This window comes from Meriones unguiculatus, chromosome 1 (genome assembly GCF_030254825.1).
Source record: "Meriones unguiculatus strain TT.TT164.6M chromosome 1, Bangor_MerUng_6.1, whole genome shotgun sequence".
Lineage (NCBI taxonomy): Eukaryota > Metazoa > Chordata > Mammalia > Rodentia > Muridae > Meriones > Meriones unguiculatus.
Window position 1 is genome coordinate 193,552,515 of NC_083349.1, and position 25,684 is coordinate 193,578,198.

At 52.8% G+C, this 25,684-nt stretch overlaps 1 protein-coding gene across 1 annotated transcript; it reads right to left on the minus strand.

The window, feature by feature from the left end:
* Positions 1-992: 992 nt before the first annotated feature.
* Positions 993-24,466, minus strand: Loxl1 (lysyl oxidase like 1). Its single transcript, XM_021647696.2, has 7 exons — positions 22,951-24,466; positions 9,278-9,386; positions 6,156-6,293; positions 5,572-5,728; positions 4,753-4,848; positions 3,030-3,145; positions 993-1,314 (listed from the first exon to the last, which is right to left on the minus strand). The coding sequence occupies exons 1-7, from the start codon at positions 24,128-24,130 to the stop codon at positions 1,308-1,310; spliced, it is 1,803 nt and encodes a 600-aa protein (XP_021503371.1). The 5' UTR covers positions 24,131-24,466; the 3' UTR covers positions 993-1,307.
* Positions 24,467-25,684: the final 1,218 nt, after the last annotated feature.

The window sequence follows — 25,684 nt, forward strand, 5'->3', positions numbered from 1 at the left end:
GGGGAGGTGACGGCCTTACGAGCGGAGTCTAAATGGGGTGAGGGGCAGGCGCTGATGCTGTAGCTCACCTAGTGCCTCCCCTGCAGCAAGGACTGTTGGTTCTCCATGACAGTAGCGTTGCCAGGCGGGAGAGCAGTGCCATTTTATTAATGATGAGATCTGAGGTGAGAGGGATAGCATGCCTGGCCCAGCATCAAATAGCTGGAACTAGCCCCTTGAGCCAAGTCTCTTTCCCTTTCCTCTTTTCCTCTAGACTGGCAGAGGCAGGTGGGTGGAATGAAATCTTGAGGGCTGGTGGGAGAGGAGGAAAGGAGCTGACATTTTCTTTCCACTTCTTCCCGGTCCAGACTGGTGTTGAGGAGTTCTAGACTACCACATCCAGGGAAGGACCGTGGCTCTCCCTCCATCCTGCACTCCCTTCAGCCTCCAGGCCCGCCGCACTACCGTGTTCCTGACATCCCCTCTGCCGAGAATGCGCGTGTCCTCTCCCTCTGGGAAGGTGGCCCTTTCCCACATTAAGGTTTCTCTGCCCCTCCCTAGGCACAGAGTATACCGTTATTATATGGGGTGGGGGCTGGGGTTGTGCTGAGGATGCCCAGCATTGTGAGAGCTGTGGTTAGCTCCCAGGGCTGGGGCCGGGGTGGGGGTGGGGTGGGGGGGTGGCAGTGGCAGTGAGCTACAGTCTGAGAAGGAAAGGAGGGCCAGTAAAGGGTGGAAGAGTGAGGGCGGGAGAGAGGCTGGGAGCTGGAGCCGCCTATCACCTCTGCCCTCACTCCATGAGATGGGGTCCTCTGTCCTGGAAGACAGCCTAGCCTTGGACCTCACCCCACAGCACTTCCCCGATGGATAAGCCTGGTGTCCTGGAGGCTGCTGAAGTCCTGGCAGGCCGGCAGCCACCCTTTCCACATTTTCCTACACAAAGGCTGAAACCCCAGAACACCTCTTGGACCTGACCGGCTGTGGTCCACCGAGCCATGAGGCCACAGCACGAGTCCAGACTAGAAAACCCTTGTTTTATTCAGCACCCGGGCAATCTTGCTGTGTGGGATGGCCAAAATATAAAAATTTAAAAACCAGCAACAGACAACATTGATGTTGTAGAGGAGAACTAGGAACATAATAGGGCCTGGCATTCAGAATCCCTGTGGTTTGGGTCCGTGTTCACTCCCTGAGGCTGGCAGGGAGGGATGCCCCAGCAGCCAGCTGCCCTCACCCTTGGGCTAGGCAGCTGGGCTTCTTGAGGGAGGCTGCCTGGAAGCAGGGCCTACTTTTTAAGGAGAGACAAGGGGGCTCTGTCCACTCAGAGATCAGGACCTAAGGAAAGAAAGAGAGTTGGTCAATGGTGTGATATCTGCGTGGTGGCTCCATCTCCCCAACTGATAAGGTTCCCTGTCAGGGATGGTGGCGGCTCCATCTCCCCAGGAATGTGGGCTCAGGGCAAAAGGCCTGGATACTCGGCTTCCAAAGAGCTCCTTTAGGGCCTCCCAGCTCTCAGGGCCCAGCCTCAGCATGCCTCCTGCTGGCTGCCCCCAAGGCCCAGGTTCTAGCAGCCACTGTCAGGAAATACTTCTCTGCTTCATTTTCTAATTCTGATGCCCCCCTTTTTTTTTTCTTAAAAAGGAGAAAAAGAAATTCTCCTCTCCCCTCTTCAGAATCATGATGGAAACCCACATTTGCCAGTCCTGTGGCCTTTCTGGGAACGCTCTGTGCTGCTTCCTGTGCATGCTAGCCCAGCAGCCTGCCTGTGGTCAGGGTCACAGGGACATTAATGAGACCGGGGCCTTTCCAAGCATTTATGTAAAGAGGCCTTAGGAGGAAGGGCCTTGGCCTCCACAGCCATAGGCCTCAGGGAAGCACAAGGGCAGCCCAGATGCTCCTCTGTCTACCCTCTGAGGGCCCTTACAGTACTTATGGGGTCCCTGTGACCTGAGACACACTGAAGGGTAAGCAGGCATTGGAAACTCGGGCTTATGAACGCTAAACTGCCAGTGAGGAGCAAGAGTCAGTCATTTCTCCCACTGGCCATGTCCTGGGTGATGGAAGCCTGATTCTACTCCCAAGTAACCTGACCTCTGTATTGAAGTGGACATGACAGGACCCTTTCTTTCAGACGTAAGCATATGAGTGGGTTAATAGATGACATAGGCTAATAGATGAAAGAGCTATCTTTAAATGTGCTCTTAACCTTTATCCTGCTCACATACTGAGCCCTGATCCTGCTCACACACTGAGCCCTGACCCCACAGGATTAAACCTTACACTTGCCATCCTTTGACAAGCACACAATCTGGGGTAAAAACATCTCTCCAGGAGTTGCAGTTTCTACAGCTCAACTGCAGTGGACGAAATAAGCTTAAAGTGCTAGGAGACTTTTAGTAGAAGAGTATCGCTTTGGCCTAAGCAAAAACATTTAGCAGAGGATTGTCTTCCTTCCTGGAAGGAGAGATTAAGGAGACTGAGTTCAGCTGGCCTGGGGCAGCAGGTGCTAAGAACCCTGCTTAGAACCATATGCCAAAAGCCCAGGCCTATTAACTTTCTGCATGGAGGCCCAGGGACAGAAGTTGGTTTATTCCAACCAGAATTACTTCTAAGCTGGGGTTATTTAACCCAGCCCAACTGCTAATGACACCAATAGTCATGGCTTCTGTTTTGTTCCGCCACGAGCTGGGGACATGAACATGCTGGCATTGGGCCTGAGGTCCTCATCCCTAGCTTATGTGGGAAGTGAAGAAAGTAGCTCTGAAAGCAAAGGTGTTGTCAGAGCAAGGACGCACACATTTAACCAAACCACCCTGCCTTCTGCCAGCTTCTATTTGAAAATCCTAGGGGGCCATAGGATTGGATGGATGTCAATACCGCATAGCCTGAACTCTATCATGAGCATTCAGCTCGGGACTGGTGCGTGGCTATGTTTGACCATTAATGACTCCTCCCCAAAATGCAGGAGTCTCAGGTATTTCAGGGAGCCCTGCATGCTCCCCGGTGGGAATGTGCTTGAGGCAGGAGTCAAGGGGTGGGCAAACACGTACTGGACAATTTTGCAATTTGTCGTAGAAACGTAGCGACCCGTGTAGTGGATGTTGCATCTCACCACGTTGTTGGTGAAGTCAGACTCCAAAACGATGTACTTGGGGTTCACGTGCACCTGGAGAAGAGAGAAGGGGCCTGTTGGGAAGCTGCGCCTCCCCCGCTTGCTAGTGGAGAGGGAGACAGACACAGGGGTGACAGGGAGGGAGACGAGGAGCTGGACACAGATGTGGGGGACAGAGATCGGGAACAGAGACAAGGGCGGGAAGAATGGGCAGTTGTGGTTCAAGAAAGCATAATCTGTGTCCTCAGCAGAGACTGGAAACATCCCCGAGCCAGAGCCCACTTCAGGAGGCCCCTGCATGGGGCACTGTTGCCATTTTCCGCCCCAGAGAATACTGCAGTGAGGGGTAGAAACAGGCAGTCAACACCTGGTCTACTTGACTCTAGCACTCAAAGCTATTAACCACATGATAGCCACAGGTCCCTGTCCAGGTGACCTGCTGAGGGCCCGGCTGTTGCCAGGGTACTTCCCACACCCTGAAGCCACCATTTTTTGAGAAGATGGCCCAAGCATGCCCTGCACCCTCTGTCTGAAAGAGCTACAAAGACAAGCCATGCCAGTTTGGATTAGCAGGGGTGGGGACCAGTCACTGAAGGACATTTAAGCCTGGATGCATTGGAGGCGGTGTGCAACTCTGTAAAAGAGCACCTGCCTAGCTCTTTCAGAGGACTCAGGTTTGGTTCCCAGCACCCACATCACAGTTCACAACCTTTTGTATTGCAGTCCCAGAGTTACTGTACATGCACAGTGCACAGATATTCATACAGGCAAAACACCCAGACAGAAAAAAGAAATTAAAAAATACATAGATAGATAGACAGATAGATAGATAAATAGAGAGACATAGATGTTACTTGAACTCCTAGTGTATTCTTCAAGCTTAAACTATGAACTGTTTATGAGTTAATTTGCCTGCTGCCTGGAACTCAGATGGGCCTTCATTAGTCTTTGATGAGTAGCTCATCAGGCACGACTCACACACATACAACCTGTGGAGCAGAGGTCAGGCTGTGCAGCAATGAGTTGCTTCTGTTTTGTGTTTTGAGGGCCATCTCTCCTCTCTCTTCTAATTTGAGGGTCATTTCTCATTTCTCCCAGCATCCCTGGCTGTCCTGGAACTCTTCCTGCAGGTGCTTTTATGGAGAAGCTTTAAATAGCCCGGGATCAGGCCACAGGGACATGGCCCGACACTGTGTTTTTGGGTATGCCAAGCTAAGCTGTGTGTCAGCAGCAGGATTTTCTATTTTTCCCAGTACCAAAGGGAACGTGTGATAGGGTAAGCTCACGCCATTCCATGTGGCAAGAGGGGTTCTTGCCGGAAGAAACTCAGCACATGTCCTGAGAGGAGTTGAGAGCCTGACATCCCACACATGGGAGGACTGGCTAACTATCTCTGTGGGTCTTTGTCACTTAGACAGGATGGTGTCATCATCACTTCCCCTGTCACTGCAGCAGGGCTGAAGATTCTTTGGGGTCTTTAGGAACAGAGAAACAATGTCTGCTTGAGAAAGAAACCACCAGAGAGAGAACATTGCAGATGTCAGCTCAGCTGAGCAACTGTGGGTGTAGGGGTCCAGTCAGAGAAGGGAGCATCTTTCAGAGGCAGGAGACAATGAGTGTGGGCATGAAGTTGGCGAGAATGTCCAGGCCCAGAGGCTCACCTTGAGGATGTAATTCCCAGGCTGCACATCAGTGATATCGATCCACTGGCAGTCAATGTCCGCATTGTATGTGTCGTAGCAGCCTGGACTCAGGCCCTGGGGAAAGGAATGAAAAGTTGCAGCTCAGAAAAGTTGTATCTCAGAGCCACTCCACGCGCACTTGAGGCAGTCTGGGGTGTTCTGTTTCTGTGCTTCCTCCCTGACCTGGGCCCATATCGACTCAAGCTCTTGCTGAGCCACTGGATGAATGAGCCAAGAAGAAGGTGGAGATGCCATAGGCTGAAGGAGGCTGAAGTGGATGGGGCAGATGCTGCAAGATGCTTGACAGAGATGGCCTGAGGAAGGGATGAAAAGACAGATGGGCATATGGATGTTTTGTGGATGGAAAGATGGATTGGGATAGACCTTTGTCCCTCTTCAGGCAAATGAGGCTTGGTGTTGCCTAGACCGTATGGCTTTGTTTGTTTGTTTGTTTTTTGAGATAGGGCCTCTCTGTGTGGCTATGGCTGTCCTAGAACTCACTCTATAGACCAGGATGGCCTTGAACTCAGAGGTCTGCCTGCCTCTGCCTCCTGAGTGCCAGGATGAAAGGCGTGGGCCCCCACTGCCCAGTGTGTCAATGTTCTTTTATCTCCAAGACAGACACCCCTTGAAATGAGGGAGGAAGGGACTTGTGCAGGGCCCTTTGATGGTCTCAGCATTAGCAAGAAGATCCTCAACCAGAACTAAGTGGGCGCCGCCTCGGCAGCTGTCCATTCTTCGCTTGGCTGGCCCACTCCCCATCCATATTCCCGTGTCCACCCTGCCACACAGTACAACCTGTGTGTGAGAGGTGCACGCATAGCGCTTGAGGTTGCCAAAGTCACAGGTGCTGTCTTCCAGGCAGAAGCTGGCCTTGTGTCCCTCAGCCACTTTCTTGCCTGTGGCTGCATCAAGCAGGTCATAGTGGCTGAACTCGTCCATGCTGTGGTAATGTCTGGGGGAGGAGAGAGAAGAAGGCCTGGTTCCCCTGGGGCTTCTCTTCATGTCCCCCTCCTGAGGTGACCCAGGTGATCTGATATGATAGCTTCCTAGCCCCTGAGCCCTTCTATTCTGAGTCCCACAGGCTAGCATCTTGGTGCTAGGTCACCTCAGAACACCACCTCCTCAGGCTCCTCACTTCTTTTCTGGACTCCTTCCTGTTCTCTCATGGGCAAAATCCTGTATTTTAGACATGTCCATCCCTTTCCAACACTGATTACGGCCCATCTTTCAACCCAGTTTTGCTGAGGGCCCTTGACCAGCAACACTTCCCTAGGGCAGGAACAAGTACCCACATCTCCCAGAGTGTGAATGGGGAGGGACTCAGGCACTGAGGGCCCTGACCCAGGAGAGGAATAAGCAAAGGCCAGTCAGAGTCTTACTGGTGGCAGCTGTGCCACTCCCAGGTGTGCCGTGGCCGGTTGGGGAGGAAGTCCGCTGTGCCCTGGTTCTTCACGCGCTGGGGGAAGCGCAGCAGCACTCGGAGGTCATAGTCAGTAGCCTCAGGGGCATAAGCTGTGCTGTGGAAACAGGTAAGGGGACTGGAATGGTCCTGCGACACCAGCAGTCAGCGTATGCTCTTCAAAGTTCCTGACATTTGACCCTTGCATGACAGTGAGGCCGGGCCTCTTTTCTCCTGACACCACCGGACTGGGCCTCCTCTCCTCTCTGACCTTCTGTGTGTGACCGGGAGCTGTTAATAGATTCTGACCACAAGCTTCCAGGCCACTCAGCCTGGGACAGTGCCCCCACCACTACCCTGGGAGAGGTTAGGGTCATGTAAAAATCTTGAGAGGATAATTTAACAACAAGCAGTTCTGGGCCTATGAGGGCAGCAGAGCTGGCAGCTTGCCTTGAAGTCTGTCCAAATCTCAGAACCCAGTCCAAACCTGGTTGTGGAGTTGTGTGTTTCTAATGCCAGCCCTAGGGAGGCAGAGACAGGGGAATCCTTGGAGCTTGCTGGCCAGCCAGCCTAGACTAGATGGCCTCCGTGGCAATGAGAGACCCTGTCTCAAAGAAGGTGGGCCACATCCTGGAAGATGACCTGAAAATTATCCTGTGGCCTTCACTTGCACATGAACACACATCACCTACACACACACACACACACACACACACACACACACACACATAAGTAAGAATTAGCCCTAACAGCCGCACCCAGGAGCTTCTCAACTCTTCCTTCTTCTGGACAGAGTTTAACTGTGAAAAAAGTGCGCATGTCTTGCATATGTGACCAAAACCCAGGCCTGAGCATCTTGGGCTAAGTCTTCATGTTCCTAGTCCCATGGGCCCTTCTGCTCCTCTACAGAATGAGTTCAGGTCCCAAAGACTTGTTCTCCCATGAGACTTCTATCTTTCCCCTTCCTTCCATGCTGTTTGCATGCCCATAGCTCTAGAGCTCATTACTTAAGCTCCCTAGACCCAATTCAAGTCCCTTCCTCCATGGTTCATGGTTGCTGTACTTAGAAGCACCCTGGTTTGCCTGTGAGCTCCTGCAGTTCTTCCTATGGCTCACCCTGACGTCACGTCACCCTGGGCTGGTGCAGGTGTGATCAGACCACCTCTCCCTTGATGCTGGCTTCAGGACCAGCCATGTGCACTTTGCCTTCCGGAAGCCTCCTTTCCATCCATATATGGCTTTAAATTCCCAGAAGAAGCAGGAAAGAATGAGAAAAGAGGGATATCTTTTCTGAGAGAAGGACACACACACACACACACACACACACACACACACACACCAGGAAGCCCGGCTGCCGGCTCTCCTCTTTGCAGCTGACTGATGACAGCTGTCCTGGCTGGCCTCATTTGGGGTTGTAAGGCCAGAGGCGAGAGGTGGGGATTAGCTCTCTCTGAGAATATGTCTGGACAGCAGGGGACTCAGACGCCCGTCTGCCAGGACATAAGGCCCTTGGCCCTGTCTGGGGGAGGTTTGGAATCTGTCTGTGTCTGGGTTGAAACAAAACATCCTCCTTGCCTGTTTGGTGAAATCCTGCCCTGCTGTTCATCTCAGAACATCGTGGGAAACCAGCAGGATCTAGCTTCTAGGCCTAACTTGGCCACAGGCTTGTGGCAAGACTTGAAGCAAATCCTCTGCCTTCTCTGAGTTCAGCAATGTGAGACCTGGCTCAGGGCTCCAGCCCACACTTGGACTGCTTGTGGAGAATCCTCCCAGTGCAGGGCCCCAGCTCCGCAGGCTTTTCTGAGTCTGTAATCCTGTCCCCAGCCTTCTTGGAGGCCACATCCCTGCAGGCCCCTCCTTCTTTGACCTCACTCAGCCCTAGAGCTGTGCATCCTGGCTCTCACTCCACTCCTGCCTGCTTAGCTCTGTCACCACAGCCTAGAATGAGGGCTCCCTCTGGCCTGATGAACAAGTCACCCAGGACAGAGGGCAGGCTGCCTTCTCCTCGCCCGACTGGGAGCTCAGGGCTGGGCACTTGAAACACTCCAAAAGGATGTGGTGAGAATTTGGCTTTGATTAAAATGATCTAGACCGGTGCAAGCCACTAGGAGACTGAACCCTTATCACTGAGGAATGTCAGCAGAAATGGTATGTTCTCCTCCCAAGGACAAGGGACAAAGGATAAGGCCTGAAAAGTCAGTTTCGACACTTTGCCCATCTGTGATAATATAAGGAACTTTCACCGGAGTGTGAATCAACTGCTCTACCCATCACTCTGATTAGCAGCATTTTAAAAACAGATGACCGTATGAAAGAAATAGTCAATTGAGTTATATGCTGATGAAAGTTCTTTATCTTAACATAAGAGCTTATGGTCAGCTACTCTGAGGAGGACAGGGCTAAAGGTCTAGAAATGAGTAAATGTTGGCATTCCAAATGGTTTCCTAGAGAGTAAAAGCTAAGAGAGTTCATATGTTTAAAAAAAGTTTTTAGAGTGATAATTAAGAGGGAAATGTGCTTTGTGCATCGATATCCAGAGAGCAGCAAATCGATGTCCCCTTTAGCCAGGTCTTTTAGCACAGAGAGGGCACCCCAAAGGACAGAAGCTGAGCAGAATATTAACTATTGCTAAGCCAGAAGTGAGCTCTGCAGGAGCAGGGCAATGGTCTCCTCATCTCTGCAGAACACAGCAGTCTGGAACTAAGCCCACATTGTTACCCATGCCTACTCATTCCCTGCCTTGATCAGTCAGGCTGCCTGGGCCTACCTCAAGCCACACCTATCCTCCCCACCCTGCAGCTCTCTGCCCTCCAGGACTTCCCTGATACCCACACTGACCACTGGAAATACAGACTTAGTTTCCTAATGGGGCAGCCCATTCTGCCAGGGCTGGTGTTAAGATTAATGTCACAGTATAGTAAAGGTCCTTGTAGGTAATGAATGTAGGTTGACGGGAACCCACCCCTTCTCTTTTCTCCCCCCCCCCAAGTCAGGTAAGGTGGAGGGCATGGCTCTGAGAGGCTTGGCTACTTTGCCAGGCTCTGGGTGACTCCCTCAGACTATCCCAAGGCCCTGTTTTGTGCTTCGTCCCCAGCTCCTTACCTGGCCAGGCACTTCTCCTCTGCCGCACAGCGCAAGGAGTACAGGTGGGCTCGCTGCACATACGTGGAGGCCTGCACATAGTTGGGGTCCGGGACCAAGTCAGGGAGGCCTGGAGAGAGTGGGAGAGGAAGAGCACAGCACTAGGAAGGTTAGTCTGGTGACTGCTGGCCTGTGGGCCGTTCTCCCTGGTCAGTGGCTCCTGGGTTTGAGGAGGTCAGCAGCAGTTAACTGCCTCCACAGTTAGATAGTATGGGAACCACTGACACATCCTAGAAGATTTGGAGTGAGAAGAAGACCCAGAAGGGAAAGGTGTCTGGAAGGTGGAATGGCATGCCATGAGTAAGGCTTAGAGACAGGACCAAGGAGACCAAGGGATTTCCTGAAGAGCCACTCCCCCTGTCCTCCCTCCCCAGGCTTTTGCACACCAGCCAAGACACTCCTCTTACCTCTAAAGCCAGCCTCCTTCAAGGACCACCAGGACAGCCTGGGCTTATGGCCTAGGGTGGGCCCCTGAAGATTCAGTGACAGAGTAGGTGGGTGTTAACTGGTAGGAGGGGGTGGGCAGGAAGAAAACACTTTCCCTGAGCCAGCAGAAGTCTTAGGCTGCTGGTGCCAGGTGCCAGCTGAGCTGCTCCGGATATCTTCTTGGCACCTCCTGCCACTTCTGGTCATCAGACTCTAGACTGACACACAGTTGTCCCCTGTGGGCAACCTCTGGCGTCCATCATAAGGGAGGGAGGGCCTGGCTCCCACCCCTGCAGGGTCCAGGGGAAGTCTTAGGCCTGCTCCACCCTTTGGACCACTTGTTCTCTAGGGTCAGGGGCCTCCCCTTTTTGCTTCCACTAGTAAGTCCAGGTAAGTTATCAGGAATAACAGAAAGCACAGGCAGGTATCTCATGATGGACTAAGGACAGGATGAATTTGAGGTTGGGAGTGAGGGTACAGGTGGAGGGTGGGCTGAGGGTGGAGGCTGATCCTTGCCCCACAGCTACCCTATAGGGCAGTGCCTGGGGCTTTTAAAGTCTCCCTTCTCTCAGGCCTTGGAGATCCTGTCCGGTAAATGATAAAAAGAGACTGTAAGTCCCTCCTAGCATCTTAGGCCTCCTCTCTTGGGGAGGGGGGGTAAAGGCAGGAATGGTGGGGTCCTTGAGTCATGGAAAAGGGCTTCTAGACCCCTGTCTTCCAATCCTTCCATCAACTTAAGGGTCCTGACAATGAGGCAGACAAAGAGAAGTCTGGCTTCACCGCCTTTGACAGAGGTATGTGCCTGCATTCACTTCTCTGTCTCTGTCTCTCTCTCTCTCTCTCTCACACACACACACACACACACACACACTTACATAATTACACTCTTGACACACACACACACACACACATACACACACACAGACTCACACATTCACACATACACATACATATATACACACAGAGACACACTCACACTTACATATATTTCTTGGGCCCCTGTGGACCTGCTCTCCCTGGGGCCTGGACCTCAGGGACAGCTTGGTCCAGGCAGCAAGGATGATCTCACCTACTTGGAATGGAGAAGAAGCTCAGAGTACAGGGTGGGTGAGGATGAGGTGGCTCCTGGCAAACGGGGGACTTCTTGGCTGGCCTAGGCTCTATGACATGAGCCCCCTGGAATGTTTGCAGTAATTTCCCAAGGGACCCTCAGGACCTCAAACCAGCTGGGAGACGGTTCTCACCCACTGGTTCCCAGAAGTTTCTGGAAGAGGGGTAAGGAAGGGAGGAGGGGTCCCTTTCCCCACCCTCTAGCAGCTCAGCAATAGGTGGGTGTGGCAGCTGGGCTTCAGCCTCATGGGCCCAGTGTTCAGCACCAGACAGTCTGCCGCTCCCACCCCAGGCCCTGTTTCAATAAATACTACACAGATGGCTCCACAGAGCTTTCCTGGCCCGACCCTTCCTCTCTGGGCTGTTTCATGATCTGGCTGTGCAATCCTGGACAGTTACAAGAGCCAGAGTCCTAGGCTAGGGGCCCTTAGGGCTAGTTACACTGCTCTTGCTCCGTGGTTGAGCTTGACCCTGGCCACAGACTGAACCTAGTGACCACACAAGAAGCCCTGGCTGAGGTTATATAGTGAGCATGGATCCTGGTCACACTTTGACTTGACCATGATCACTCACTGAGCCCTGATCCTGGTTACACTGACCTCTGATTGTGGTCACATGTAGAACCCTGATCCTATTCACATACTGAGCCCTGATCCTGGTCATATTGAGACCTGACCATTGAGCTCTGTTCTATCAACAACTCTGAATCTTAGTATGTTGTCCTTAGTTTCTTTCTCTACATAGTAAACTAAAGCAATGTGCTAAGAGAAAAGACCCTTCAAAAGGAATTGTTTGACATCATCCATCCTCTCTGATGGAGGAGTGGCTTTGGTGTAAGTCCAGGAGCTGTGGGAGGAGGTATCTGAGCGTACACGGAGAGAATAGGGACAGGCTGTGGCCAGTCCAAGCAATGGTCCTCAGCTCTTGATTTGGGAAGCCTTTCCTGATAAGCACTGACATCCTGGACGCACACATTCCATTCCCACCTCACTACCCAAGAGGATTTCTCTGCAGTTGGACTTCCTCATATTCCTATGTGGGGTCCTTCTGCTCAGGCAGGGGCTCTCTGAGGGCAGGACCTACCTCTGAGTCATCACTAGCAAGCCGTAGCCTCTGCTTCTTTTAACAGTTGGTGACTTAATTCACGGCTGTCCACATCCATAAGTGTGTATGTACGTACCTCTTTAAGACCACGGGGCACACTATACCTTTGGAAGTGTAAGGAAGCACATCTAGAGAGGGCAACGAACATTTTTATATTCACACAGTGAGTCGAGGAAGTCTTGGGGATCCCAAGTTTCAGCTCCCTCCTGTCATTCTTCTTTTCATAAAAATTAATTTCTGGGCTGAAACCATGGCTCAGGCAGTTTAGAGCAATTGTTCTTGCAGAAGATCAGGGTTCAGTTCCTAGCACCCATGAAGTGGCCCAATTTTAACTCTAGTTCCAGGGGATCTGAAACTATCTCTGACCTCCATTGGCACTAGGCATGTAAATGGTACACGAAACACTCATACAAGTCAAATAAATAAATAAAATTGAACTTCTGTTTGAAGTCTGCTCTACACAGAGAGACACAGATTTTTCAGTGCAGTTTGGCAAGTTTCTGACAGATGTACACTGTTATTAACCACCACAACAGGGCCAGAGCTAGGGAAATGTCCCCAGCTGTGGCACATACTGATAGGGTTCTGAATCGCTGTAGATTGTTTTGTTGTTGTTGTTTTGTTTTTGTTTTTTGTTTTAGTAGTTACATGAAATCACTGCTGTCATGATTAGCATTGTCTTTGATTCTGACCTCTATCAGCATCTTGGTGACTCAGCTAACTCCTCCCACCCAACTGTGCCCCATCCTATCCTGCCCTGGCTGTCCTGGAAGTTCAGCCTGGTCTTCCACCTCAGCCTCAGGACCCCTTGCTGAGGACCCAGGGTGCTCAGGCTCCTCCCTTAGCTGGTATGTTTTTCCAGGAAGGAACAAAGCCTCCTTCTCTGGGCTGTGATCCCAGGGGACATTCAGTCAGCAGCTAGGCTCTCATTCCCTTTGTACGAGTATGGGGAAAGATTGCATGATGAAGGGAGATGAAGGAAGCATTGCGTGGAGGTTGGCAGGCATAGGTCTAGGGGAGTCTGGCTGGCTGCTGTTGGCTGGTAGAGCACAGGCAGGGTGGTCAATGTGGAATGAAGTCCGGGTATCATCAGTGTGGTCACCCTTGTTCCAAGATGGGCCAAATTTAGGGGCACCATCAGTTATAGGGTGTAATTCTGAGGTGGGGTGGGGGTTGGGAAATATCTTCCAACAAACATGGAGCCTGTCACTCGACCCTCAGGCCTGGACCTGGAGACTAAAATCATGGGTTCTGATAAGAGCTTTTCGTGATGTTTTTGTAACTATGAAGACTAGGATAAACTTCATGTTTGATTAGTTCAGCTAAAACTGGTCTTCAGTCTGTGTACAGCTTCTCTCATTTTTCCCTTCAGCCCTCACCTCCAGTCCTGTTAGGTGACTGCACATCTATACAGACTCAGCAGTTCATGTCAGATGGGTCTGTGATTTAAAAACAAATGAGAGGCAGGCGTGCAGGCTTTAATCCCACCACTTGGGAGGCAGAGACAGGCTGATCTCTGAGTTCTAGGCCAGCCTCGTCTACAAATCAAGTTCTGGGACAGCAGCCACACAGAGAAACCCAGTCTCACCCAATCTCAAAAGAAGAAGAAGGAACAGGAGGAGGAGAAGAACCCTGAACCATAAATTAGGGGACTGGAAAGATGGGTCACTTGTTGCTCTTACAGAGGACCTAGCTTCAGTTCCCAGCACCCACAAGGCAGCTCAAAACCATTTGTACCTCCAGAGCCAAGGAATTTGACGCCCTCTTCTGATGTCTTTGGGGATCAGGCATGAATACGGTGCGCGTACATACACACAGATAAAACATTCATATATATAAAACCATAAATGATAGTCCTACAGGACCTGACTGTGTCTTCATTGTTTTTCAGTCACTGCAAACCTTCAGGACATTTTGCATGGCTTGGCACTGCTAAAGAGGATGCTGTAGAGTCGCCCCCCCAGCATCCCATCTGACAGTCTCCTGGGAAAGAGTGGCCTCTGAGCACTGTTCCACACACCTGACTTGACACGAGCTCGGGCTTGCTGAGCACACATAACCAGATCCCTTTTGAACCCACAGGGGACCAGCAGCCCTGCTCAGCTTCCTCCCTCGTCACAGTGTCACAGGTTGAAAGTGGGTTAGAGCCCAAAGGCTGTGTGGACTTTACTCCACTGTCCCCTCTGAAGGGCCTGGGTCCTATCTCTGTGCTGCCTGGGCTCTGCCCTCCTGTCGTAGACTTGGATGAGGTCCTCTCCAGGCCTCTCTGCCTCCATATATCTGCACTGATCCCTTCATCTCCACGGCTTGGAGCCCTGGGCCAAGCCCCTGAGTTCATTCTTCCCTAGGAAGGCTGTGCTGTCCACAGCCTGGGCCAGTGTGCTGGGAACACTGAATCAGAGGACATCAAAGACCCTTGGGGTGACTAAAGCTAGGGCTCGGCTGGAGAGGGCCTGAGTGTGAGTGAACCAGGTCCCAAGCCATTTTGTAGGCAGGCAAAGAGCCTCCTGCCACACTGGGCCCCTGGGCCAATGTAGTGAAGATGCAGCCCAGGAAAAGGCCAAACATTGCATCTCAGCTCTGTCCTCAGGCAGTTCTCTGTGGCAGTCAGGGCTCCATGCAAAGACCAGCCACACTGACTCTTGCAACCAATGGCCTCAGCACAAGCCCACCCTGTCCTCTCCTGCCCTAAGCTAGGTCTAATACTGCTGGGCCCCTCCCATGATGGCCTCTGTGGACATGAGGACAATGATCATGAGCATCTTCCTGAGCACAGTCCAAGTGGGTTCTTCTGGTGGGCAAGACTCCAGAAGTCAGCTCATTACTGTTGCTCTCCCCACTCTTCGGGCCCATTCCCCTATCTGAGGCGCAGTTTCCCTGTCTAAAGATGCAGGAAAGGCTAACTGGCTCCTGAGCACAGGTTGGGTGGATCCATAAACACTTGGAGATAAAAATACTTTTTTTTTTTTTCCCCAGAGCTACTCAATCCATTTTCTAGCCTTGGGCAAGAGCCTGAGCCCTCTCATGACCTCAGCAGCCTATGCTTCAACAGTCGGGAAATTATCCCACAGGCTGACCCAAATCCTTCTTGCCTCATTAGAGATCTGTTCCCTCCTGCCCAGCACGAGCATCTGCACGGGTCTACACCTCACCTGTTTTCCTCTCGCTCTGCAGGTTCTGTGGGTTCCGTAGCCCTCCCCTGGCATCTGTGTCCCCTAAGCCCCTACTGCCGGGGCACTCGAAGGATGGCAGTGGAATTCAACAAAGCCCTAATCTCTTGAGCCCAGGACTGGAGGATAAACACAGTCCAGCAGAAACCCATCACTCGGTTGTGAAATATGTGCTGAGCGGGATGTTTTGGCAAATGAACACAGCCAGACTCCAGAAGAGCCCCTAGGTGAGGAAAGCAGAAAGCTCTGCCCGGCTTGGACTTGAATAGAGATGAGCCGGAGTGGGGCAGAGCTGGCAGCTCCCAAACCCAGGAAATTATTAGCTAATAATTGGAACATTAAGTTGTCAGCACAGGCCCAGAGGTGCTCCACCTGTTTTTGCTAGCTCCCAGGCAAGCTTGCTGCAGAAGCCACTCTGACCCGTGGGGAGGGGGCAATTCCAGACTGGGAAAGGAGGCTATTATGGCTACAGAGGCAGGTCTAGAACCTTCAGTGGCTCTCATAAAAGGTGGACATTTCAGGGTGGCATCAAAGGCCTTCTGTGGTCTGTCCCTACCCTGCCACTCTGGCTCTCCGAAGTACAAGCATCAGCAAGCAGCTCCGTAGCAGAGCAGCCTGACCTCTCCACCTCTAACCTCCGAGCTCACCGCGCCTTCTGCGCATGAACACTTCCCGCATGCTCATGGTTGATTCTGCCCATGCGCAGTCTCATGGTTGATGGGGCCACACCATCAGGAGCCCCCAGAGCCCACCTGTCAAGCCTGACTTCCTCTTACGGCACTCGCATCCCTACCTAACTTCCCAGCTGCAGCCCTTAGGCTCCTGCAGTGGCTCCCTAGAACACAGAAACTTCACAGCGGCCCCGAAATTCTCTGTAGTCTGAACTCTGCTAATCATTCTGCCCACTCTCCTGTCCCATCTCTATTTCCACTTTACTCGACCTAAGCACACTGGAGCACACTTGGGAACTCCTGCCTTCAGGTCTCTGCACTGGGCAATCCCCATGTCTGTAATGCTCTTCCTGCAGACGGCTGAATGGCTCACTCACATGCCCCCTTAAGTCATGGTTCAGATGTCACTTTCTTGAGGCTTGCAGTGGTCACCTCTTGTGAACTGTCCCCTTCCCCTTACTCCTGATTTCCTTAGCTATCTCTGTGTTATCCACAGCACTGCTTTACCTGTGAATTATGTATGTAGATGACACCAGAAGATTCAAAAAGGCAAACATTTCATGTTCCTTTTCACTAACACACAGTTGTAAGTGCTTAGCACACAGCAAGGTGCTAACACGTACTCTTCAGATGACTATCCTTCCTCAAGAGGTGTTATCCGCAATCCTTGACTGGACAGGAGCTCCCGGGAGCAGTCGGGTTTATTTGCCTGCCCTGAGCTGCCAGCCTGGGCAGGAAGCTGGGAGTGGACAGCATAAGCCAGGCATCTGAGTTCTTACTGGTTGGCTGAGAGTTAGAGAGGACAGGAGTGAGTCCCGGGCATTGTCAACCTACCTGCCCGGGTGCTCAGTGTGCAAGTGTGTGAAAACCAGCATCTATAAAGACCCTGAGATCGCCTGCCTATGTAAGCCTTTCATTGTTACGCAAAGTTGGTATTAGCTCCCTAAACCCTTTTACTGTGGCCCTGGGAAACATGGTTTCAGTTGGCCCATGGGCCTAAACGGTGGGCTGTCTCCCAGGGTTTGACACTCTGACAGAACTGGCCCTCAAGAGCTCTCCTTTCTTCCAGCATTCTGACATTGCCCCCACTTCCTGGAGAATAGTTAGATGCCTGGTTTCTAGGGGCCTATCACAAGGGGGAGGGACAAGGGACCCAGGCCCAGCCAAAGAATCCTGAACTCACATAAAAGGCCCTGGGTCCAGCTGCAGTGGGGAGGAGGCAGTTAGGTCAGGCCATGGGTGGGAACAAGGCCCAGCCCCCACCCCACCCCCGCTGCTCCACAGGAATGCACCGGGCACAGGAATTGGAAGCAGGTGGGGCTGCCTGGCTGGACTTCTGGCAGCCTCCTGTTCCCTTCCTCTTCTGCTTGTTCTAGCCACCGCCTGGGGAGTTTTCCATGTGTTCTTGGCTTGGAAAAGAAGTGGGGTGGACTTCGGCAGGGTGCTCCTAGGGAGAGGTGCCCCTTGTGAGACTAGAAGACTACAAAGATAGCCCCAGGGGCATCAGGAGAAAGGAAAAAGGACAGAACTCTCCCTGCTGCCAGCAAAGGCACCAACAACCCTCCCTCCCCCCACTTCTAGATTTGCTACCAAGCCAAACAGCTTGGGGGAGGGAACAGTGTCTGGAACCTCAAGGCAAAAGCAAAACAAAAAACAACAACAACAAAACACTGACGTTCCCCCTGACCCCCCCCCCCCCGGGAGGTTCAGGCAAAAGAGTCACTGAACTCTGAGTCAGATATCACTGAACAGCATAGAAGAGCGAGGGTGAGGCAGAGGGGCTTAGAATCCTTTCCAGGTTGGCCGCCTGTGACTCTGTGGCCCTGGCTTCCCGGAGTCTCAGTCTTCTCGTGTATAAAGTGGGTGACAGTGCTATCCTATACTGTAAATGAAAACTGGGAAGAAAGTGCTGGTAGAGCAAAACTCATTTGTAAGCGGTGGCAGCTACCGTCTGGACGCCTGTTTAAACGAGGGAGGGCTCCGCAGAGACGGTCAGGTTGAGGGCAGGGGAGTGGAGGCCCTATGAGAGGATGGTGAGCCAGGAGACGGGAAGTCTGCCTAGAAGGAAGCTGCTGAGAACTGTGCTTGTTCCCTCAGAACAACCTCTCTTGCTGCCACGCACCTGTGTGACCCTCTACAACCTTCTCAGCCTGGAGACTCCATTGCTCACTGAAGGAGCAACTGAGACTTCACAGGAAGAAGAGGGATGCTGAGCTGTGCTTCTGACTTTAGGCATGTCATCGAACCCCTCTGGGCCTCAGTTTCCTCACCTACAGAGGTGCCATCTTATACAGAAATTATAAGGATGAAGTGTCTTTAATGGCGACGCTCTAAGAGTATGAGGGACTTGGCAAGTACTATGACGACAGGGCTATATTGTCACAACCTAAACAGCCATTGAGTGATTGAATACATGAACAAATGAATGAGAAAATAAATGAAGTGTCCATGATATGCAATAAATACAGAAAAAATTTAATGCATAGCTGTGAACACACAGTGAGTTCACATGGACTCAAGTCCTGGCTTCACTATCAAAAGTGTAGCTGGAGTTGGCTACTTTGTGGGTTCTTTCTTCTACCCTTTCAACTCCCTAACACTAGACAAGAGAGAAAAAAGGATAGAAAGAGATCCCTGAATAAAATCAGGGGTCAGAAAGGGGGCAACATTATCATTGGACTTCTTCCTGCTGGTTAGGGGGGCGGCAAATTCCCTGGGGAAAGTTTGATCTTCACTGTCAGGATATCAAATTTCTTCTTCCTGTTCCTTCTTTGTGCATGACTACTTAACATACAATGTCTATCAACAACCAAACGTCAGACCAACAACCAAACATCCGACCACCAACCACTGATCCCACCTATTGGGGCTCTAGTATTTATATAGCCTCTGGAAAATTCCCAGAATTCCAAATGTCACACAATCGCAGAAACCATCTGCATCTGGAAAAACCACGCCTCTGCTAGAAAACGAAGCAAATCATAATCAGCTGCTTCGAAGCAGGCCCCATATTCCCCACACCTGGGATTAAAACAAAAACAAATTCTTACAATATTTCTGTGTTTCTTAAAGAAGCCAAAATTCCAGAATTCTCACTACACAAAGTCAGCGAGTGAGCCCTTCATCCTATGAAATGGGACAGTTAACAGCACCTGCCTGAGACCCGAGGACTGAAGGAGATAAATGGGAAGTCACTCTCATTTGTGAATACAGAGGGAGGTCCAGCTGGCAGAGAGGCCTATCTTGGTAGAAAGCTGGTGAATGGTGTCCCTGAGCCATCTTACTAGACTCCCCTTCTCATCTTCCTAGTGCCTGTGACCTGTGTCACTTATGGGAACAAATGTAACCATGAAATCCCATATGTAGGTCACGAGGCCCAGAAGGTGCACAAAGTTCGGCAAGCTGCTACTTCATCCCTGCCTTAAGGCTCTGGTTCAGAAAGCTTGCTGGGTGGAGGCCTTTGCCTCTCTGCCTCTACTCAAAGTACTGTGGAGGAGAGCACAGGTCCTGGAGGGGAAACAGAATCAGGCTCAGATAAGTGAGGGGTATAGCCGCTAGGGGTGAGGGCAGGAAAGCAGGGCTGCTCCCAGGGACTGAGGGCCTCTGCAGGGCCTCAGGCTGGTTAGAGGTGGTACTGCTCTAGAAATGCCCTTAGGCGTTAGGGGTACTCGTGGTTCCTGAAGCAGCACAGTGGCGGCTGTGAATGCCTAAGAAAGGAGGAGGAAAGGAAGGGAAAATAAAGGAAGAACCTTAGATTCTGAGGTGCCAGGCGGAAGAGTCAGGTCCGATTGGCCTTGTCAAGACAGGGATAGATGACACATGCCAGGCAAGACTGACACAGCCACCAGGGATCACAGCCATCTTTGGGACCTGATCCAGATTTGGTTGTCTGGGCCCATGAGCCAGGTAAAAGTAGAAAGGAGGCCCTGGGAGGAAAACAGGTCTTCTGGAGCTGAGGACATATCAGCATTGAGACCATCATGCCAAAAAATATGAGGCTGTGGTGAGCAGGAGCTGGAGAAAGGATGCCGGGAGAGGGGGGTCTGGCAGCGGCCTCAAGGATAGGTGACATGGGGGTTGGCACAGGGGCTTGGATCTAGCAGCCCTGGGAGGCAGCCAGTCACTATTCAGGCTCCTTTGAGTGGATGTGCTGTAAGAGAAGAATGAGGGACGTGAGCCTCTCTGGGTCTCTGTAAACACTCCTTTACCTTTGTGACCCATTCCACAGTTAGAGGCAACCACACTGCAGAAGCCCTGGGCAGCCCAGCACCCAACATTACAAGAAAGAGGAAAACTGAGCTCAGGAACGGGGCGTGTGGGCGGTGCTCACATGTGTTTGGAGTTGTAAGGACAGATGCACACCCACACACAAGCACAAGCTGCCAGCACTGGGCCTCAGACCCCTGGGTATGTGGCCAGGAGAGATGAGGTCAGCCTCAGAGAATCCACCCTAGGCTCCCACACCAGGCCTGGGGGGCTGATCTTAAGTACAAAGCTCAGACCTCACTGGGCTGGGGTTTTTCCATGGTCCTAGCCTCGCAGGGCGGAGAGGGAGAAAGCAATAGAAGGGAGTCTAGTGCCCCTTCTCTGCTTCTCTGCCCCAACTCCGTCCCCAGCCCCTACCTCTTCCACTATCAAGAGAGAGGAAACTTAGAAGATGCTGGTTGCCATCCCCTGTTCAATGCTTGGCCACTTCATCCTCTGAGAAGTCCTTGTTCCCCTCCCGAATCTGATTCACTCCCAACTCCAGCGATTTGTTTGTTTGTTTCGTTTTGTTTTGAGACAGGGCTTCTCTTGTTTGGCCCTGGCTGCCTTAGACCTATTTCTGTACACCAGGCTGGCCTCGAACTCATAAAGATCTGCCTGCCTCTGTCCCCCAAGTGTTGAAATTAAAGGTGCTTGTTGCCACCACTACCTGGCCCAGCTCCTTTGATTTTTGAAGTTGAATCCAGAACCCCACTCAGGGATGAACTGGGAGACCCTCCTTTATACCTCCACAGCCCTTGTTTCCAATACTGACCTAATCACAGCACCAAAGTGTCCTTTCTGCTATGCTTCTCTCAGGGCCTGAATTTGATGCATGCCAAACTGGCCACTGGGGTACCAAGAATACTGCCGTCAGGGGAGAAGCATATTTGATCCAAAATGTACTATGGGGCTCAGGGGCAGTCGCCAGAGCCTGCTGACATCAAACAGGCCACTCCAGACATGGACCTTGCCCTATTCTATCCTCCTCTGGACCAAAGGACTTCCTTGAAAATTCACAGGCCACAGAGGAGCCCTAAAAAACCCACTGGCTCAAGGCCCAGACGTGCATTCCCTGGCCTGTCTCTTCCGGCCTTGTGGCATTTGAGGTCTTGTTTTTTTGTTTTTTGTTTTTTGTTTTTTTTCCCTTCAGCCCAGAGGTAGGGGGTAGGGCCCTCCTGGCTGTGCTTCGGCGAGCTGAGGTCTTGCATTCTAAGAAAAGTAGCCACAAAAGTCAAGCACTTGACAGGTAAAACACCACCCTTCTCCCAGGAGCTCCCAAGGCAAGTCAGAACAAAGCCATACTAGCCGGCTGCAGGCTGGTGACAGGGCTCAATGGAGGTGTTTGCCATTGCATCCTAGACACCCCCATTCTGATTCACCCCCAGTGGGTTCAAAGTGGGATTCAGAGTTAGACTCGAGGCTGTGCAGTGGGTGTGACACAGGAGGTGCCTCCCTGCCCTCCAGATTCTCCTTCCTCCAGCCTTCAGCTCCAGGAGTCCCCAAGCAGCTGCCCTTCGATCAGGCCATTCTGGCTGCAGACAACATTAGCCAATGCTGCTGGACACTGAGGAGCCAAGGCTGGGCTGGCACATCTTCATCTGAGAGCCCCGGTGTAGAGAAGAGAATGGTGGGCGGAGCAGGGCCACAGAGTACTGTGTGTGTGAGAACTCAGCAAAAACCTTGACCAGAAAGCAGACAGCCCTGTATGCAGAGCATCAGCAAGGGGATTCTAGGACAGCCGAGGATGGGCTGATGGCCATCCAGCACTGGCCAGACGCAACAGTTGGCCCCTGTCACAGCAACAGCACATGTGGAAGCTGCCCATCTGGCAGAGGAAGCCTGCTCCACCCTGACCCTTGTGTGCGGATGACCTGGCCTTCCCAAGAATAGGTCGCATCTTCATCCCTGGGGAGAGCCAGAGGGTGGCCTCTCTCCAGACATTTCCTGGGACTCTCCCTCAGAGCCAAGATGAAAGTGAGGCAGTGGAGCACTGGTCTGGGCTATGTTTTAGGGAGCATCATAAAGCACAGTATCCAAGATAAGTGATATTTAATACGATATTTTCAAAAAGCAAAATTAATGCAGAAAATCTGCAATGCACAAATATCCCATTTCAAATAAAGAAAGGACTCAATGTTTTTGTTTGTTTGTTTGTTTTGTTTTGTTTTTCAGTTTGCCTCAGGTTATGGAAACATTACTGAGCCTACTTAAAACTTGGACGTATTTGTTCATAACAGATTTTTAATACACTGGAATATTACTTATCTCCATTACTCAGGTTTTTTTTAGCGCTCAGTTGAGTTTTACGTCCTGGCCAGTGGGCTCTGGCATTCCAGCTTTGTGGCTCCCTGCAAATCATGTCTGTTCAAGCGCTCCTCTCTCACCTCCTACTTACCTCACTAAGGGCTAGCTAGCTCACAGGGGTCCCGGCACGAGGATACCGCTGTGCCTCCAGAAGCATCATTCAGGCCACTTGACCCTGAAGGTCCAAGGTTCCCATGACCCTTGCCCCACTCACTGTATGCATGGGCATACAATACTTTCTAAGAGTGTAGGAGATTCCTTGACTAGAAGAGGGAGAAGTGAGGAGAAGGGCTTTCCCCACTTGTCCCTAGATGACCCCAGCCAGATCTGGAGAGTACTTATTCTTAAAACATGGCTAGTCCTTCCACGATTACCCCAAGGCCAGACTCAGAACGCAGACCTGCCAGGTAGGCCTTTGACCCTGATAGATATGGGTGGATTCAGGGAAGGCTGGGAGGAGAGGCCCATCCGGGCTGTTGGCTACACGGGTCCTTGCTCAGCCACGGGAGGCTTTTGGTAAGAGGAAGGGGTCTGCACCCCTGAGGCTGCACTCTCCAGTGGCCAGAGTGGCCAGCTACGGCGCCCTGTGGAAGGTACTCACCGCGACCGTTCTGGTTGGGTCTGTACACACTACCCACGCTGAGACGGCCCTGCTGGGCGCCGTTCCGCTCCCCACCCGACGAGGGCGCATCAGAGTTGCGCACAGGCAGGTAAGGCGGCTCCAGCACGCGGAAAGGGGGCTGCGGCTCCACTGCACGCGGAGGGACGTAGGCCTCGGGCGGCACATTGGCTGCATAGGGCGGGTACCAGCCGAGGCGGGGATCGCCAGCGCCAGCGTAGGTGCCACCGGCCCCGGTGGGGGCCTGCGCCACGTCGGTGCTGGGATCAGGGTAGGCCTGCTCGAAGCCCGGCGTGCCTTCATTGTACAGGCTGTGCGAGTAGCGACGGTCGAGGCCGTCGGAGGGCTGGGGTTGGGGCTGCGGCTGCGGCTGCGGCACGTAGGGTCTCTCCGGGGCTGGGTAGAAGCCCTGAGCCGGGTACTCGGGCTGCTCCTCGCCGCCGCCGCCGTACTCCTCGTAGCGTGGCCGGGGCTGGAAAGGATAGATGACCCCAGCCGAAGCTACAGCAGCTGCCCCCGCAGCCACGCCGCCGCCCGCGCCGCGGTAGTACACGTAGCCCTGGTCGTAGGTCCGCGACGCGGGGTCGTAGTTCTCATACTGGCTCACGAAGGGCCCCTGGGGGTAGGGGAACTGCTGCGGGTAGGAGGCTGGCTGGCGGTAGGTGGTGGCGAAGGCCGAGGCCGAGACCGAGGAGGAGGCGGAGCCCCCGTGCCGTTGCTGGGAGACGGAGGTGCGGGCCCGAGCCATGCCCGTACTGTCCCCGACGGCCACCTCTCTCCAGTTGTCAGGCACCTGGCCGAAGCCGAATGGGTGCCGCGTCTGGCCGCGCACAGTGTCCGAACCCACGCGCCCGGGCAGGGGCAGGGACGGCGCCTGCCGACGCCGCGGTCCCCCCGAGCTGCGCCGCTGCGACGTTTGGGGCGCGCCAGCTAGCAGCACCCTGGAGCTACTCTCCCCTCGCTGCGGGCCCGCGGGCACGTACTCAGAGCCCGAGTTGAGCAGGCTGTACACCTGCCCGTTGTTCTCCCACTGGATCAGCTGCCGCCAGCGTCCTGGGTCTGAGCCCTGTCCTGGCTGCGGCTGCTGCCCGGACACCAGGACGCACAGGCAGGCGCCCCACACCAGGCTCCCCAGCTGGCTGCCGGCTCCGGCCAGAGCCATCGTGGCTCTTCTGCAGAGGCCGGGTGGGCAGAGAGGCTCTCAGGAGTGGACCCCGATGCGTGCTTCTTTTTCCACGGCCTCGAGGACAGGAAGGCTCCTCGCCTGCCCAAGCCCTAGCTTTGTCCATCCTGGCCTTGTCCCGAGCGGGACGGCTCCTCCGATGACAGCATTTCGAGGCCAAGGGGTCAGGGCAGGGCAGGGGCGGTGCCCAGGGCTCCACGAGGCTTTCCGCAGGGCACGGGACGGGCAGGACCTCCTGGGGCCCTTACATGGCCAGCCCCACACTGGCTGGCTGCACGCTAGGCTGGCGCTTTCCCACTCTGAATGAATAAGCAACAGGCTGGAAGTGTCTGGAGGTTGCCGAAACCTGGTCTGCCTGCCGGGGCCTCCTCCGCGGGGCCCTATGGCCCGCCGGGTTTTAGCTATGTGGCCTGTCCCGCAGAGCAGTGCTCCCTTAGTCCTAGTAGCTTCCAGCCAAGCCATAGATCTGCCTCTCAGGAAGGGAATGAGGCAGGGAATAGGAGGGAATCCCTGGCGAGGCCTGGTGAGTGGGGTTTCAGGCAAACACAGTGGGATTAAGATGTGGGCACTGCCCTACTGGTTCCATTCATCTCTGGATACAGTTTTCCTGAATTTCACTGTCCTCATTGACCTCACCCCTTCCTAGGGCTCTTGGGGTGCCTTCTCCCTTCTCCCTTCTCCAAACAGACATCTTCTCTGGAGAGCCTCCCTGGGGAGATGCCTAACTCTAGCTGGGGCCACACTGTAATTCTGCATTCGGAGGACACTTGGCACTTGGTCCTGAGTGGACAAAGACGCTGGACCTTCAACTCTTCTACCGGGTCTCAGTCCACAGGCGTGGAAACTAGGGTGTCTCTGGCCTGAGCAAGACTTGGAAGCTCAGGTAGATACTGACTTCATGCATCCCAGTGGTTTCTGTCCTGTGTTTTGTGAGTAGCTAGCCAGAAATATTCCAGTGTGCACATGGAGAAGATGAACCCAGCAGCTGGCTGCCCTGGTTATGGGATAGAGTCTTTGTGAGGCAGAGAAACTTTTAGCATAAAACAGCAGAGAGGGAGGACTTAGGAATCTGAAGTTCCTTCCCAACTCTGATCAATGGAAGATTATTCTGCATAGCTGCATTTGTTCTGGCCAATTCTCTGTTCCCTCTGGGGATGGCAGGAATAATAACAAAAGTCCCAGGAGTTTCAACTTGGTACCGAAGTAAGTTTTCACTTTTGCTTGATACTCAAGAAGCCACACTCTAAACGCTTCCCCGAGGCTGTCTCCTCCAGCTGTGGCCTTGGGAGCTGGACGGCAAAAATTACCCCCCTGAGACTTATAAACAAGGTAGGAAGGGTTTGTCCCTGATGCCTGATGACTCTGTCTCAGAAACTCCCGGAACCCATCTAAGGAAGAACAAGCCAGAATGGTACTCTTTGGGAACAAGGACCCCTCTGCCCTCCATCCTTACCAGGAAGCATGCATTGACCCACCAAACTTTTTCAGGACTGAAGGTTAATTTTTTGTTTTGGGACAGTAGATATTTATCAT